Raw genomic sequence first — 15,104 nt, forward strand, 5'->3', positions numbered from 1 at the left:
AGACGCCGGGACACGAGCGGCTGACGGAGTAGACCTCGGGACGCGAGCGGCTGACGGAGTAGACCTCGGGACGCGAGCGGCTAAAGGGGGTAGATCAACTTTACTAGAAAGGTAAGTAGTTGTCTGAGCAAGGAACCAGCACAGCTAAGGTCTTACAGTCTGCGGAAACTACGGAGCAGGGTAATGCTGTGTTTACATCATGCTGTTCATGCCTCATTGCAAAATGAATGTAAAACAGGGACAGTACGTTACCAATGGGGACTTGCATGCGCATGAGGTCGTGAGAACTCTATGCTTTTGGGTTCATCCTGTCTCACATTTTGCTCAGTTCTAACAGACTCACAATTTTAGTGAAAATCTGGTGTCACTTTCAGGCCATTGCCTCTGTAACATCAGAACCCTTGTTCTCATAAATTTGACTCAGGTTTTCAGGCTTTCAACTGGATTGCACAACTCTTACCCAAGCACTTGAGGGAAATATGTTTACACTTGAAGAAGAAAAGACATGTTGCATAAGCCTCCACTGATGAAGCAATTCTCAACTTTCACCATGCTAATGCACACGGCTAGAGTCTAGAGTCTTGTATGCACTCCCTCTCTCTTGCTTTCTTTCTCCACAGCAGTAAATCATACTAAATCCATATCTAGGCCACAGCAGGCTTGACTGACTGACTGACTGACTAACTGACTGACTGTTGGGTCTCCAGACTACTTGGCTATTTTTGTCTGAACTCGGCTGGATGGAGCTGTGCGTTTCCCAACACTTTGGCAGGGCAGCACGAATAGTAAGAAAACAAGGTCCCTCCGCGTACTCTCCAAACATTCATCTGTGTAACAGTGTTACTTTTGCAAAAAACAAGTGTGAGCTAACCATTAAAAAACAGCCAATTTTACACTTAGGCCAGCCAAAAGGCTAAACACATGATCTGCTTAAACCAAATGTTTCACTGTGATGCTACGACAATAAAGTAAAACAAATGCTGCCCAGCTATGAACGTCATTACCCGTGTCTGGAGGGTTCTGGAGGCCTTTTGGTGTATTAGCTACTGACGCACACACGCGCGCACACACACACACGCACAAGAGAAGCTGACTATCTGACACGTTCCAGTGAGTGAACTCATGGCCTTGTGCAACATTGTGTAACAAACAGGTCTTTTTTTCTAATGTGGCTGATATTTTGCAAGAAATTCGAGGAAAGCCTTGCATCACAACACACTCATAGCTAGTGGGAAAAGAGGTCTGTTCTTGTTACAGTACATGGACAACAAGGGGAAGGGGGGAGAGGGGGGACCTCAGTGCCTTGACATGTTTGTGAAAGTATGATGTACTATCAGGGTGTCTGGCCTGGAGCTTTGCCCTGAGCTGTTTTGAAACCGTCAGCAAGGGCCATTCAGCGAGATGAGTGTAACATATTGCATTCTGAGAACTGCTCAAAGGCAGGTCAAGAAATAGGCTGGTGTCGCCTCTGAGCATGTGGCAGCTGTGTGGTTCAGGCCATTTCAGGGGAAGAACAGAAGAGCTCTTGGAAGAGCCACCCAATCCCCACGGGGTTTAACCTGTTAGCGCTCAGACTCCCCGCCTGGGGGGGGGGGGGGGGGCTGACGAATGCAGCCATCACACCAGCACCATCTGCACAAGCCCAGACCAGGTGATTCATGAGACACGAGAGATTCTTGTCTACTTTCTAAGAACATTCAGGGTGTCTACGACAGGTGAAGAGGATACTTTTTGAGCTGTGGATAAGCAATTCACCGCACTCTCTCAAAAGCTTTAGTGCTCTTTCCCTATGCTCACACACAAACAGGTAGTGGGGTCATACATGGGTCCCACATGTATTATATATACACAGAAGCAACTAGATGCATTAAAGACCAATTTATATCTATGTATAAAAGTTTAAAAGCAAGACAGGCTGGTTTGAGTATTTCAGTAACCGCTGTTCTTCTGTGATTTTCACTATCACTTTTGTCCCGAAAATGCTTAAGACACACACACACACACACACACACACACACACACACACACACAAAGGAAAGCAAGTTAACATTATTCAACAATAAATAAAACTCGTAACCAGTCCACACAAGAACACTTCACACCCATACCGGACAACCCCACTTTTCTATTTACACCAAGGTGATGTCACACCCTTCCTGAGAGTGCACACACACACACACACACACACACACACCTCATATTACAGAAGGCCCAGATTCCACTTCACTCTCTCCCTGTTACACAAGCAGTTCATCTCTTCACAGCACACTGCAGTACACAGAGTTGTAGAGAGACAGCGAATGGTTAATATTTTCTGCCTGTCTGCTGAAGTACTGTATGACCTCCTCGGTATGTCTAGTGAAGAGTATCCATTGCTTTTTATGACTTGGCTTCTGGTTATAGGTGAACATGAGCGCAGAACGCAGGTTAGGCTAAATAAAGGAAGTTTAAGGAAACTGAAAAGTCCAAAATGTTACCAGTATGGACGTAAACTATGCAAAGTGTCATTATGCAAATCAGAAGCTAAGCAGGGAGGATTGAAAGGAATGGTCCGGTTACTTTCGGAAAAGCAATGCTATAAATAGGACAGTTATTTTGATGATGGCGTGCGTATTGAGGTTAGCACCATGTGCACATACACCAACAAGCCATAACACCACTTCCATACACTCACTGTCCATTATATCAGCTTCACTTACCATATAATTACAGACTGTAGTCCATCTGTTTCTCTGTATACTTTAACAGCCTCCTTTCACCCTGTTCCTCAATGGTCAGGACCCACAGGACCACCACAGAGCAGGTATCATTTGGGTGGTGGGTCACTCTCAGCAATGCAGTGACCCTGACCTGGCAGTTGCGAGTGTGTTAGTGAGTGTTGTGCTGGTACGAGTGGATCAGACACGGCAGTGCTGCTGGAGTGTTTAAACACTGTGCCCACGCACTGTCCTCTCTGTTAGACACTTCTACCTAGCTGGTCCACCTTGTAGATCAGAAGACAGAAGCTCGGTCTGTTGCTGCACAGATTGTGTAGGTCATTCTCTAGTCCATCATCATGGTCACAAGATGCTGCCCACAGGACGCTGTTGGCTGGATATTTCTGGTTGGTGGACTATTCTCAGTCCAGCAGTGATGCTGGAAACACCTGAGAAAAGTGTCTAAAACACTTGTACCAGCAGCGCAACACACACGACTAACACACCACCACCACGTCAGGGTCACTGTAGTGCTGGGAATGACCCACCACCCAAATAATACCTAATCGGTGGGGGTCCTGAGCATTGAAGAACAGGGTGAAAGGAGGCTAAAAGAACTATGCGGAGAAACCGATGGACGACAGTCTGTAATTACAGAACTACAGAGTGCTTGTATGTGGGGAGTGATGCTGATGGAATGATATAATGGACAAAGAGTGACGAAACAAGAAGGTGGTGTTAATGTTATGGGTGATCTGTGAATCATGACCATGTCCTTACCCCTATATTTAAAATCTGCCATTTATTAAAACAGACCCCTGTAAAATTCGATTTGTATGCATGTAATTTACTGATCCCTGCCTGAGACTGTCACAGCTTAGGAAAATTTTGAGATTTGGCTTTATATTTATTTCCATCTCGTGTAAAAATGCCATGTCACAACAACAACCCATATTAAGAAGATCCTTTTGGCAACCAGTTCCATATGGAAATGGTTGCCAAAAGGATTTTCTTCTACTGCTGCATATGATCTATTCACAGGACGGACAACGTATACATTATGTATGACCAGAACCAGGACATTAGCCATATAGAGCATGACGGATCATAAATGATGCAACTGTTGGAAACAGTCTCTGATGTGCAACCTTGCTGGAGCATGTCAAGAGTGTATAAAACATAATAAACTACTGTAGTGAATGGCAACTTGTGTGAAAATTCAAGGTTTGGGTACAAATACTAAATACTGCTACTAAGTGGTGCAATTTGGTCCCATCTATCATTAGGAAATCACGGGTCTGAGTCCCGGTGATGCCACAAACATCTGTGACTGGGAGCCAAAAAAGCATAACCAAAAGCCTTAGTGGACATATATATATAAATCAGCTAGCTTAGAGAGTCTCCATAATACTGTTATACTAAGTTAAGTGTATGGACAAAAGTATTGGGACATCACCTGCTCATTAACCTTTATATCCAAAATCAAGGCCATTAAACAGATTTGCTATGAAGATCTGATTGATTTTAGCAACAAGAGCATTAGTGAGATCAAGATGTTGGATGATCACCACACCACCTCATTCCCAAAGTATTGGATGGAGCACAGTCATTCCAGAGAACACCGTTCCACAGCTCAATGCTTGGCGGCTTTATTTTCCTCTAGCCCACTCCCAGCATTAGGCATGGTGCCAATAGGTTCATATTTACCTCCAGAGAGTCCTTTACTATTTGTAGACCTTCTATAAAGGGACTAGATAAGAGGTGTGTGTCCATCTACACATCTGTGTCAGCAAGGGGTGCAACTTAAAGTAGCTGAATTAGAAGGGGTGTCCATAGAGATTTGGACATATAGTGTACATACACCAAATGTAGTAAGATTTTGGATCCATGTTGACCTTGCAATTAGTTCAAATAAGATTGCTCATCTCACAACGATATCAGCTAGTGCCCAAAAAGTGGGTTAAATTGTTTATACAATGTGCTGCATGGGTTTGGCCCACTTTTTCCTCACGTTGTATTTTTCCCCCACTGCTTAAGTTACTATCAGCCATCTCCAAGCAACAGCACGACCCCGTTCCTGAGCTTCATTCAACCTGGATTTGTTTACATTTTGATCCCTTTCCTCCTTCTACCTCCCCTCACCCACTAAAGCTGTTTATAACATCCAGGCTTAACTCAATTTATTAATTGGATTTGCTCCAAAATTTGCCACTTTTGATCTGAAGGCTGTGGCGAATTTTGAGCTAGAGGTTTTGATAAAGGCTTTTGATGTGTGTGTGTGTGTGTGTGTGAGTGTGTGTATGTGTGTGTGTTTCCCTGCGACAACCTGATAGGAGTGTAGAGTTCTGATACAACATGCAGTTTCATAAACAGGGGAAGTAGCTAATGTAGGTCAAGGCTCTGATACCTTTTATCGTTATGTATCATTTAGCACTTCTGCCACGAGTTGCACAACAGGATTTAACACTCTACAGAGTTAAAGATTTAGACTTAACTGAGTCTAAAAAAACAGTGTAAATTCAGTTCTCATGCCAATGTAGTGAGAGAAAACAAAAAAACATCTGATCCAGTGCCCTCAGGCCCTTAACAGGTACTACCAGCTGGCATTACACAACATACCTCAAAGGCATTGTGGCACCAGCCTTATACCACAATACTGACATTGCAAAAGTGTTCAATATGCAAATTAGCCTCCTGGATGAATCAAGGGATTCCCATGATCTGACAAACTAAGTAAACATTTATGGATATACATCAAGAGTTAAGCAATCTGTTCTCATATTAAAAGGCAAATGCAGTGTTAATCTCATCACTGAATTTATTGATGGGTGTCTTTTGATTTACAGATTTTATAGAATGTCCAAATGTCCTGATAAACACCAATCAGCCAGATCATCAATACCACCGAACATCAATACCTCTGCCTGCCCCCGAGTGCACAATTGGCCACGCTCTCTCCGTTAATCAGCCTTATGTGATGTTGGTCGGCACAGGTGTCTGTTAGCTGATGTGGTGGACTGACTTCACGATACTTCTGAAGGCGACCCCTGTAAGTTATGAAGTGGGGTCTCCATGGATCACATCAATGGAAGAGAGAGTTTTTCCTGCTCCATGGTGCATACAAGTAATTTATGGTTATCAGTTCCAGGCACTCCTTTTCTATTGGCCATATGTCTCCACAGGGACTACACAAGATGTGTGTATGCAAATGTACGTCAGCAATGGCTGCGCCTTAAAGTAGCTGAATAAATTCATTAGAAGGGGCGTCCATGAACATTTGGATATGTACATACAGTGCATCTAATAATTAAAAAAACTGCAATATGACTTCCTCCCTTAATATCGCTCAGTTCTGTCTGTGTTTTGACCAGCAGTTCACTTCCGAAGTGCTGCAGTCATGTGCACAGTAGATGTGGGCATCATGTGCAGAGTGTGTCCAGCCGCTGGAGGAGAGAAAGAGTGTTTGTGAGCCACTGCTGCAGCTCTATTGAGGGATCTGGGCCAGGCTAATAGTGGCGTGGGAAGGACCAAAAAGTGGGTCAGTGGAGCTGTAGTCTTTCTCTTTCAGTGTGTCGCATGCATCTCACACACACACACACACACACACACACACACACACACACACACGGAATAAATGCTCACTTCTTAAACATGAGTTATCCTTGTTATTCCTCTGCCCTGAAACTTCCAAAAGCCCTGTCTGTTTGTCTTATTCACATGTTTATGTATGAGCGAGAAAGCGCGCGAGAGGGAGTTTCACCACCTGTGTTCCTAAAATAAGACCCTGCTGCAGCGCTCAGCGTTCCTCAACAAACATTAAGCAAGGGGGATGAGGCCCTAGAGCCATTCGTGTGGAGGGCTGTGTTATTTACACTCCCAAAATAAAAGTGCCATAAAAGGTTCTTTGAGAAATGCCACAAAAAAAACAACTTTGAGAGGAAGAACCTTTAGAAGGATAAAAGGTCCCTCACACATTGTAGAACCTTATCCTTATGTGGAGAGTTCTTCAGAAGATGACTCACTAAACAATCATCCATTGAAAGCTTTTTGAGGGAAGCGAATGGCAATGGTTTCACAACCTTAGCATCTTCCCTGCACCAAACACACCTGATCCAACTAAATCAGGGCCCAGTTTCCCCAAAAGCACCTTAGCGCAGAATCCCATTAAACACTACACTAAGACCAGAACACTACGAAGCCTCTGAGACGCGGCTCAGCTTATTACGCAAGAACACTCCAGGACCATGACTGAAAACACATTGTTCTGTGGGGTCCAAATAAAAACTAAAAATTCTATTCTAATTCTACCTTTAATAAAGCGCTTACTTCACTTGTTTATTATCTATTTTAAAACATATATTAGGTGAGATTTTAGGTATTTTTACATTCATTCTTTCAGACTGACCAAGCTTTCAAACTACTGACATCTGAGAAATTAAGAGCCAGTTTAATTCCAGGAATCTGAGCCAACTTGCAGAAGTGCCACCAAAAAACATTACGCCAGACTTAATATGAGAGCATTTCTATTGGCAAATTAATTCTTCAGAATGCTCATGCTGCAGTTTGTGAACGGAGGTCCAGAACTTCCTGATGCAGTAATAGACGCGAGAGGTCACAGGAGATGGTCTCTCTGATTAATGCTGCTATCAGCTGAGCCATCTTGCACCTGGAAGGGATGGTGAAATCAAATCATTTCATGTCTGTAACTGCTCAAATACAGCCTTATCACCAATTCCAACTTGAAACCTGCCGATCCCAATTCCTGAGAAACGAATGAGTCATACGGCCACAGAAAACCATATTTAATAACACAAGGTGGACAATCTTTCCACAGTATTTTCCCTGCAACATTACTCAGATTTCCTGAAATACGCTGGAACTACAGGAATACGCTTGAAATTACTGCTTTTAACCATAAGAACAGACTGCAGACACACTAAGTGTTCAAATGTTTGTGGGTACCTCCTTCTAATAAATGCATTTAGCTACTTTAAGTTGCACCCTTTGCTGACACAGATGTGCAAATAAAGGTGCCACTGTAGAGAAGTACTGCCAATAAAATTACAGTAGGACTCCCTGGAGCAGATTAACATGAACCTATTGACTCCATACTAGAGGGGTATAAAGCCCACCCCCCAGCAATGAGCTGTGGAACTGTGTTGTTTTTGTTTTCTTTGTTTTTTTGGAATGATGGTGCTCCATCCAAAATCTTTGGGATGAGTTGAGGAGTTAGGGAGGAGTTAGGGTGGCAATCATCCAATCATCCAACCTCCTGACTTCACGAACGCTATTGACGCTGAAAGCAATCAAATCCTCATAGCCTTCCCTGGACAGTAGAGACAGTTACTCCAACAAGAGCTGGACAAACTATTATTAATTCCCTTCATTTCAGACACAAGAAATAATGAATGAGCAGGTGTCCCAATACCTTTGTCCATATAGCGCCTACCATGATACAAGAAGCTAGACTCTTTCAAATAAAAGGTCCCTAACTGGTTCTTGACTTGGACAAACGGTTCAAGAAACAACAATGTTGAGGTTCTCATGTCTCATTTAGGAATATGACCGTCTCAAAAAATAAACCCATTAACAGGGTCTTTAAGGAAGAAGGTGGTGCTTCTAGGACACTGCTTCAAAAAACCCTTTTTGTTGCAGTCGTTTTAAGAATGTACCCTAGAAGAATATAGAGGAATCGAGGAGCAGGATTGATGGAGAAAACTCCTGCTCACAGCGAAGATACAGTGAACAGTAGAATCTGACTGACTGCACACAGTCTTTGTTCATGCACACAAATCTTTAAAAGGCTTCCTGGGTAGCACACGGCATTCCCCGCTGGAAGCCGCTTCCGCTGGTATTTTAAGCGGCTTCTCTGGTATTCAGACAGGTGGGCAAGTCAAAATCTGTATCCGGGTCATGGAGAGGAAGAGGAGAAAAAGGAGGATCAGTATGGAAAAAACAGTAACTTTTAGGGCTTCTGGACGCACCCCAGGTGTTTGGACCAGTAGAAGAGGTTGTCTGAGGCCAGGCACCAGAGAGTGTGTTTAAGGCATTGGCTGGTTCCCCATCAGGCCATGGTACTGGAGATGGAAACTCGAGGACACGCTGGCCAAGGCCCCCAACAGCTGACAGAAAGCCTCCCAAAATTGCCTGCCGGATTGGGGCCCTCTTTGGATACTACATCCCTGGGGAACCTGTAGACCTAACAAACTTTTGGTAACTACTATAGGTTTTACTACAGTTGCAGTTTTATTTAATAGTTTGAAATTGATAGTTTGAAAATGAAACTATGTGAGATAAGGAGGACAAAGCTTGCGAGAACTGTGCAATGCTGCATAACCAGTGTCATATTTGTGTAAAATCCCGTAGTATTACTCCACCAACTCAGTCCACATGCTTCCTTCACTTTCAGTGACCATTCTGTGTCTCTCAGCTCATCCAGAAATGCACACAGTAATGTCCTTTTTATTTATTTATTAATATTTACCCAATATTTTCCACATCAATTTTAGATAGCCAATTACCTAACTGACTCGTTAGTACACTCAACTCATCACATGTAATGCTCCCAACACTGGGGGGGGGGGGGGGTGACATGTACCAGATACCCAGCTCCAATACATTGGCTAATAGACACCCGTGCTGGCCAGCGTTACACTGAAGTAACGAGGGGATAGAGTGATCCCACTCTACCCACCCGGAGTAGAGGGAAAGGCAAATTGTGCTCTCTCTGGCTTCGGCTGCTGATGGCAGGCAGCATAACCCGGGACTCAAAACAGCAATCCTTGTGGCGTCCTTTTTAAAGGGCGCCTCAAACTGCGAATTCCTCTTCCTGACTGTAGGGGCTGCTTTAACTAGTCATACATTACTGATCTGTTCCCAAAAGAAGCTTTCTTCTGATTGTCCTGCAGTGGCTTTAAGGAATACCTGGTAGCATGAGATGCACAAGGTTCACATAACTGCAGACTTATTGGTCAGCTAATTAAGGGAGATACTAAAGAAAGGGACAGAGAAGAAAGACAAGAAAGAAGCAAACAGAAGAAGAAGAGAAGAGAAGCGAGAAGGCAGACGTCCAGGGACTCTGCGGCTCTCTCTTTCAGATGGATTGCGCTTAATAACAGGTCAGTGAGTAAATTTGTTCCAGGGCACCGGGCAGCACGACTGCCAAACGAAAAAATGTTTTGTGCTGACGTTTGGGCCTCACTCTATTTCCAGCGACCCAAAGCACATCGAATACATCTCCAACAGCTGGCGCTTGGCCAAGGCTCTGGTGACCTATTTTCACACAGGAGGAAAAACTGTGTGGCGCGCCGGCGTTTACAGTCACTCTCACTGGCTTTGCTCACTCTGACCCACAGCAAATGGACTGGGAGGGGTTCACGAGGACTCCTGCCACTGCAGACAGATGGAGAAAATAGTCAGAGAGTCACGTAACTCACTAATCACAGTCTTCTCTGTGATACACTATATGGACATAAGTATTGGGACACCTGCTTCTTCATAACCCCCCCCCCTCCATCCCCCAAACTGAGGGTTTAAAAAAAAAAAAATGATTCTACAGATCCGTCCATCTCTCCCATCCTTCAAAAACTCACTGGTCTCTCCATCTACAGAAGCACAAAGCCTTGGTATAGTTGTGGATGACCTTTAAGCATTCTAGACCCATGCTGCAAATCTGACTCTGTCATGCAGATTTCTCCTTTTCGACATCTGGAGAATTCGACCTTTTCGCTCTAGAGAAGCCACCCAGACGCCTGTTCAGTTTCTTGTCATTTCAAGACTTGACTACTGCGACTCCCTTGGTTGGTCTTCCTATGCGTACCACCAGGCCCTTGCAATTGATCCAGACCTTGGTGCCATGTTCAGCCATGTAACTTCTCTACTGCCTTCCCTTCCCTGGCTTCCTGTAGCTGCTTCCCGCACCAGATTCAAAACCCTGACGCTGGCCTACAATGCCAAGACTGGACCAACCCCTCCGTACTTGATGGAAGTGGTCAAAAGCCGATCTCCACCAAGAGCCCTTCCAGCTTCAAGTACGGCTCGGCTCAACCGGCCATCCTTTAAGATCCATGGAAAACAAGCATCCAGGCTTTTTTTCTGTCCTGGCACCGAAGTAGTGGAACGAACTTCCCCTGCGTGTCCGAACTGACTTTAATATTTAGTATATATTGAGTATCTAAGCTCAGAGGCATCTTTTGGACTATAGCCAATACAAACTAGCCAACATTTTCTGAGTAAACAGTGAAGTCACTCAGGAAATGAGTGTCTGCTGCATACCTTAAACCCCTTAAAATGCAGAAAAGTGTTATTATAAACTTCTATTACCAAAGAATAACTCCTCCAGTTTGTACAGAAGTCCCTATAGTTACTGAGTAATACACCTTAGTGTGTAATATGCCTTACTGCGTGTTAAATGTGGGGTTGAATGTAAAAATCTTATGTACTTGCATAACAAAAAGAGGCTAATAGGCTGAATTAATACTAGGTCCTTATCTATTTACAATAATTTGTTCTCAATGCCACTTCTGAATAAGTAAGCAGTCTAAAATCTGTTATTATACTGAGTATTATGTTATATATGAGTATTATACTGTTTTAGAAGCTCTAAACTCCATTAATAATTCCAGATCAAACTTTCCCAAACTTCAGAAACTAATCAGATGAACATGATTTATCTCTCACTCCAGATGCAGTCGAGCAGCCAAGACATGTTTGGCATCTCTGGTTTGCTTCTTCAGTCAGAGTCAGAGTCGAACACTGCTAACGGACACTAGACGGTCACAGATCTCTGTAAACAAGCGTCCAAAAAAAAGTCTCTCAACCCTGTAAAAATGCACACAGATCTTCATTTCCTTCACACAAATGAATCAGTGGGGTTTAGAACATGGTATGCCTGACTTACCTAGTTGATAAACACAAAACACACTTCTCCACAGAGCTCAATGGTGGGCTGCCATTTGAGCAACGCTTCCAATCTTAGTAAATCAGCATGGATGGATGACATTTAAGCTAACTCATGTAACTCATGTCTTTTTACTTGATTATACAGCTTTCTGATTGATTGTGGATTTTTTTTTTACAGAGATGAGTTTGGGGACAGTCCCAGCCCACAGACTCTGCTAGTTATGGTAATACAGGTTGCTACTCAAACCAGGCCGTGTGTCCACAGCAAACAGGGATCCTCGCTAGGCTAAAAGTTAATGCTAGCTTTTACCATCCCAAACACACTGGACTACCACTGAACTACCTCCTCCAAATCGGAGCCAAATACACATCAAGTACTGTGTAATATGTTTTACATCGGAAAAAAGACTCGAGAAAGACAAACCCAGGAACATCAGTAACGTCAGCAACATGAGAGACTAAGCTTTTCTCAAGAAGTGTATTACATCTGCTAGTATTTATAAAATGCTAAAGAACCCGACAGAACTTGTAAGCATTACGGCACCTCTTCATATCGGTTCCCTGGGGAAATTGCTCAGCAGTGCGAGCCAGAGTCTGAAGGATGTCCTGCTAAAATGTCACGAGCCTGGTCCTCCAGGCGGATTTGGAAAGAAAAACAAAGGGCACCTAAATGTATGCGAGAGTCGGCATCCACCCGCCGGACTGAGCTTCGCTGTGAGCCTAATTAAAACATGAAACCTTCCCCAACATTCACAATGCCATTTGCCAAACAGCTGCCTGTGAGGAACACTGGCATTTTCACTGACAAACACAAAATGGAGGTACCAAGTTTAACTCGTCATTTCCTTCATCAGCTGCTTTTTTTTTTTAATAAAAATGGAGAACTGAATCCTTGATGACCCCTTGATTTCTTTTAAAAACAAAGAGCCAACTTGTGTAAATCACACTTCACAGTTATGACTGCTCAACATGTGGTTCTGAATAATCATTATTTTGTTTTCTTTGTCCTCCTTTTCCTGGTCTAGATGCCAGAAACAGACAGTGCTCTGTTTGGCAGGCTGGGCTATGGTTTTATTTTTAGAATGAGGTAATTGGAGCAGTAATCTTATTTTATTAAAAAATTCCTTGGATGGGGCTCAACATCAGTGGAGTGTGGGCAGACATGGATTGACCCATTTCCCCTAACCCACAATACATGACTTGACCCTGACAAAAACAGCTGAGGGAATCAAGTCTGCACTTGGGAACTGGGAACAATGGGAAAGTTATTTATCCCACTAATTCATCCTTACAGTGTTGTAATAATAATAATTTAAAAAAAAGGTAATGTAAGGTACTGCCCTTACATTAGAGTAGTTACAGTGTGCAGATTTTGGTAAAATTATAAAATAAGGAAAATGTGATTTTAGCTTTTCACTACAAAAATCTACTTAGTCAATATTAGCACCAGTGCAGAGCATAAAATCAGGCAGAAATGAGCCAGCAGCTTTAGGTAATCTTCACATTACCCAGATAAATAAAGAAAAAAAAAGGGGCGTGATTGATTGTGATAGAGGGGCTGTTTTGAGTACTTTATGAAAAAAGTCAACGGAGAACGGCCAGATTGGTTCAAGCTGACAGAAAGGCTACAATCACTCTACTAGATAATTACTCTGCACTACTGTGGTGAACAGAAGAGCATCTCAGAATAAGCAACACATTCAATTTTAAGGCTAATACAACAGCAGAAGCACAACACCATGTCGGTCAGGTTTCACTTCTATCAGCTAAGAACAGAAAGCTGAGGCTGCAGTGGACAGTATATGAGGCATTTCAGCTTTCAAAAACCTTAACAATGTTTTATTTGGTTGCACAAATCTGCAGAACGGATACTCACCTGCGCCTGGAATGATGGCCAGCTTTGTTTCGACTAGACCCATTTTGGCAGAAGTAGCTGTAGACGGAGAGAAATGATTAAACAAAGGGAACGAAAGAAAGAAAAAAAAAAAAAAAGAAAAAAAAAAGTACCTTCATTCAAATATTACATATTACATACATCACAGTATAGTTTTAATAATTTCACAGCCAAAAGTATTCAGACACAATTTGGCAAACGCTCAGTTAATACCCTTGACTTCAGAAGGAACGTGAATGAACAGGTGTCTACAAACATGACACTTCTTTACACTATTCTATTTTCCATCAATTAAACAAAATAATTGGGAGGAAAGATTCTAATTTTCCATTTATTTCCTATGAGAGAAAATCTGGAACTCTGTGGCACTCCTGACACCCAGTAACAACAATAACACCCTCAAATATTTCTGCTACAGACACTGCCACAGAAACCTGCTTTTAAACAGACTCGGTATGAAAGCATATGGTGTGGCACTTCTGCTAAGTGGGAAACGTGTTAAAGCATCATGAGCAGATTTCCAAGTCCAAACTTGGGTGTGTGAGCTGAGAAAGCAAGAGTGAGGACATCTGTTCACTGTCAGTGCATTGCAATATGTGGGTGTTAATTCACTAGAGGGGATACAGACACACACACAGACACTCAGTGGGTGAATCAAAGAGGATCCACGATGTGCCATACCTTACTATTTAGGGTCTTGGCTTTTCTAACATCCACTACAGCTTTTGTTGTTTTTTTTAATACTAAAATTTGCCAAACAATTAAAAACATGACCTTAAATTGTTTATTTAAAAATGCTAGCTCAGACTTATGTTTTGTCCCCAATTAAGATTTTTTTTTGCCCTGCAGTATTTGGTATTGAGCACTGTAATACTACACATGATATCAGCACTAAAATCATGACAACCTCATTAAAAATACTTAAGAATATGTAAACTAATGCACTGGATAATTTTTTTTAATAATAAAGTGTGTTTTGCTATTGTTAGGAATTTAGAAATTAATAAAAAACGCAGATTTACACATCAGATAGGAAATTCGTTAGACAAACTGCTTCAACATTACACAGATATACAGATTTCATTGCTATTTTAAACCAATATTTTAATCCAGTATTTATTGAACTCCAGTAGAGCAGAATATTAAGGTAATGTTGAATCCATATTTCCCCTTAAAGATAATACAGGTTAATTCCACAAGTCCCTGATTGGTGCATTCCATCAGTATCTACAGATGCTGATGCTGATACACAAGCACTTATTACCTTTAGGACACACAAAAAAAAATGTTAAATGTATTACACACTGATCAGCCATAACATTAGCATCAGGTGAAAGGAAACCAATGACTGTGGCATCTGTGAAGGAGTGGATACATTCAGCATCAAGTGAACAGTCGGTTCTTGAAGGTGATTTGTTGTTAAAAGCAAAAAAAAATGGTCAAGCATAAAGATCTGAGCCACTTTTGACAAGAGCCAAATTCTGATGGCTAGACGACTGGGTCAGAACATCTCCAAAACACCAGACAGGTCTCGTGGGGTGAGCCCTGTGTGCAGTGGTCAGTACCTACCAAAAGTTCTCCAAGAAAGGACAACCCGTGAACCCGGCGACAGG

General features: G+C 42.6%; 1 protein-coding gene across 1 annotated transcript in view; it reads right to left on the bottom strand.

The window, feature by feature from the left end:
* Nucleotides 1–15,104, bottom strand: part of auh (AU RNA binding protein/enoyl-CoA hydratase) — a 33,895-nt gene that overhangs the window by 12,757 nt on the left and 6,034 nt on the right. The window contains exon 6 of the mRNA XM_072659312.1: nucleotides 13,474–13,530. Coding sequence (XP_072515413.1) covers nucleotides 13,474–13,530 — 57 coding nt within the window. The remainder of the gene's footprint in view (nucleotides 1–13,473; nucleotides 13,531–15,104) is intronic.

The sequence above is a fragment of the Salminus brasiliensis genome, chromosome 16 (assembly GCF_030463535.1).
Source record: "Salminus brasiliensis chromosome 16, fSalBra1.hap2, whole genome shotgun sequence".
Lineage (NCBI taxonomy): Eukaryota > Metazoa > Chordata > Actinopteri > Characiformes > Bryconidae > Salminus > Salminus brasiliensis.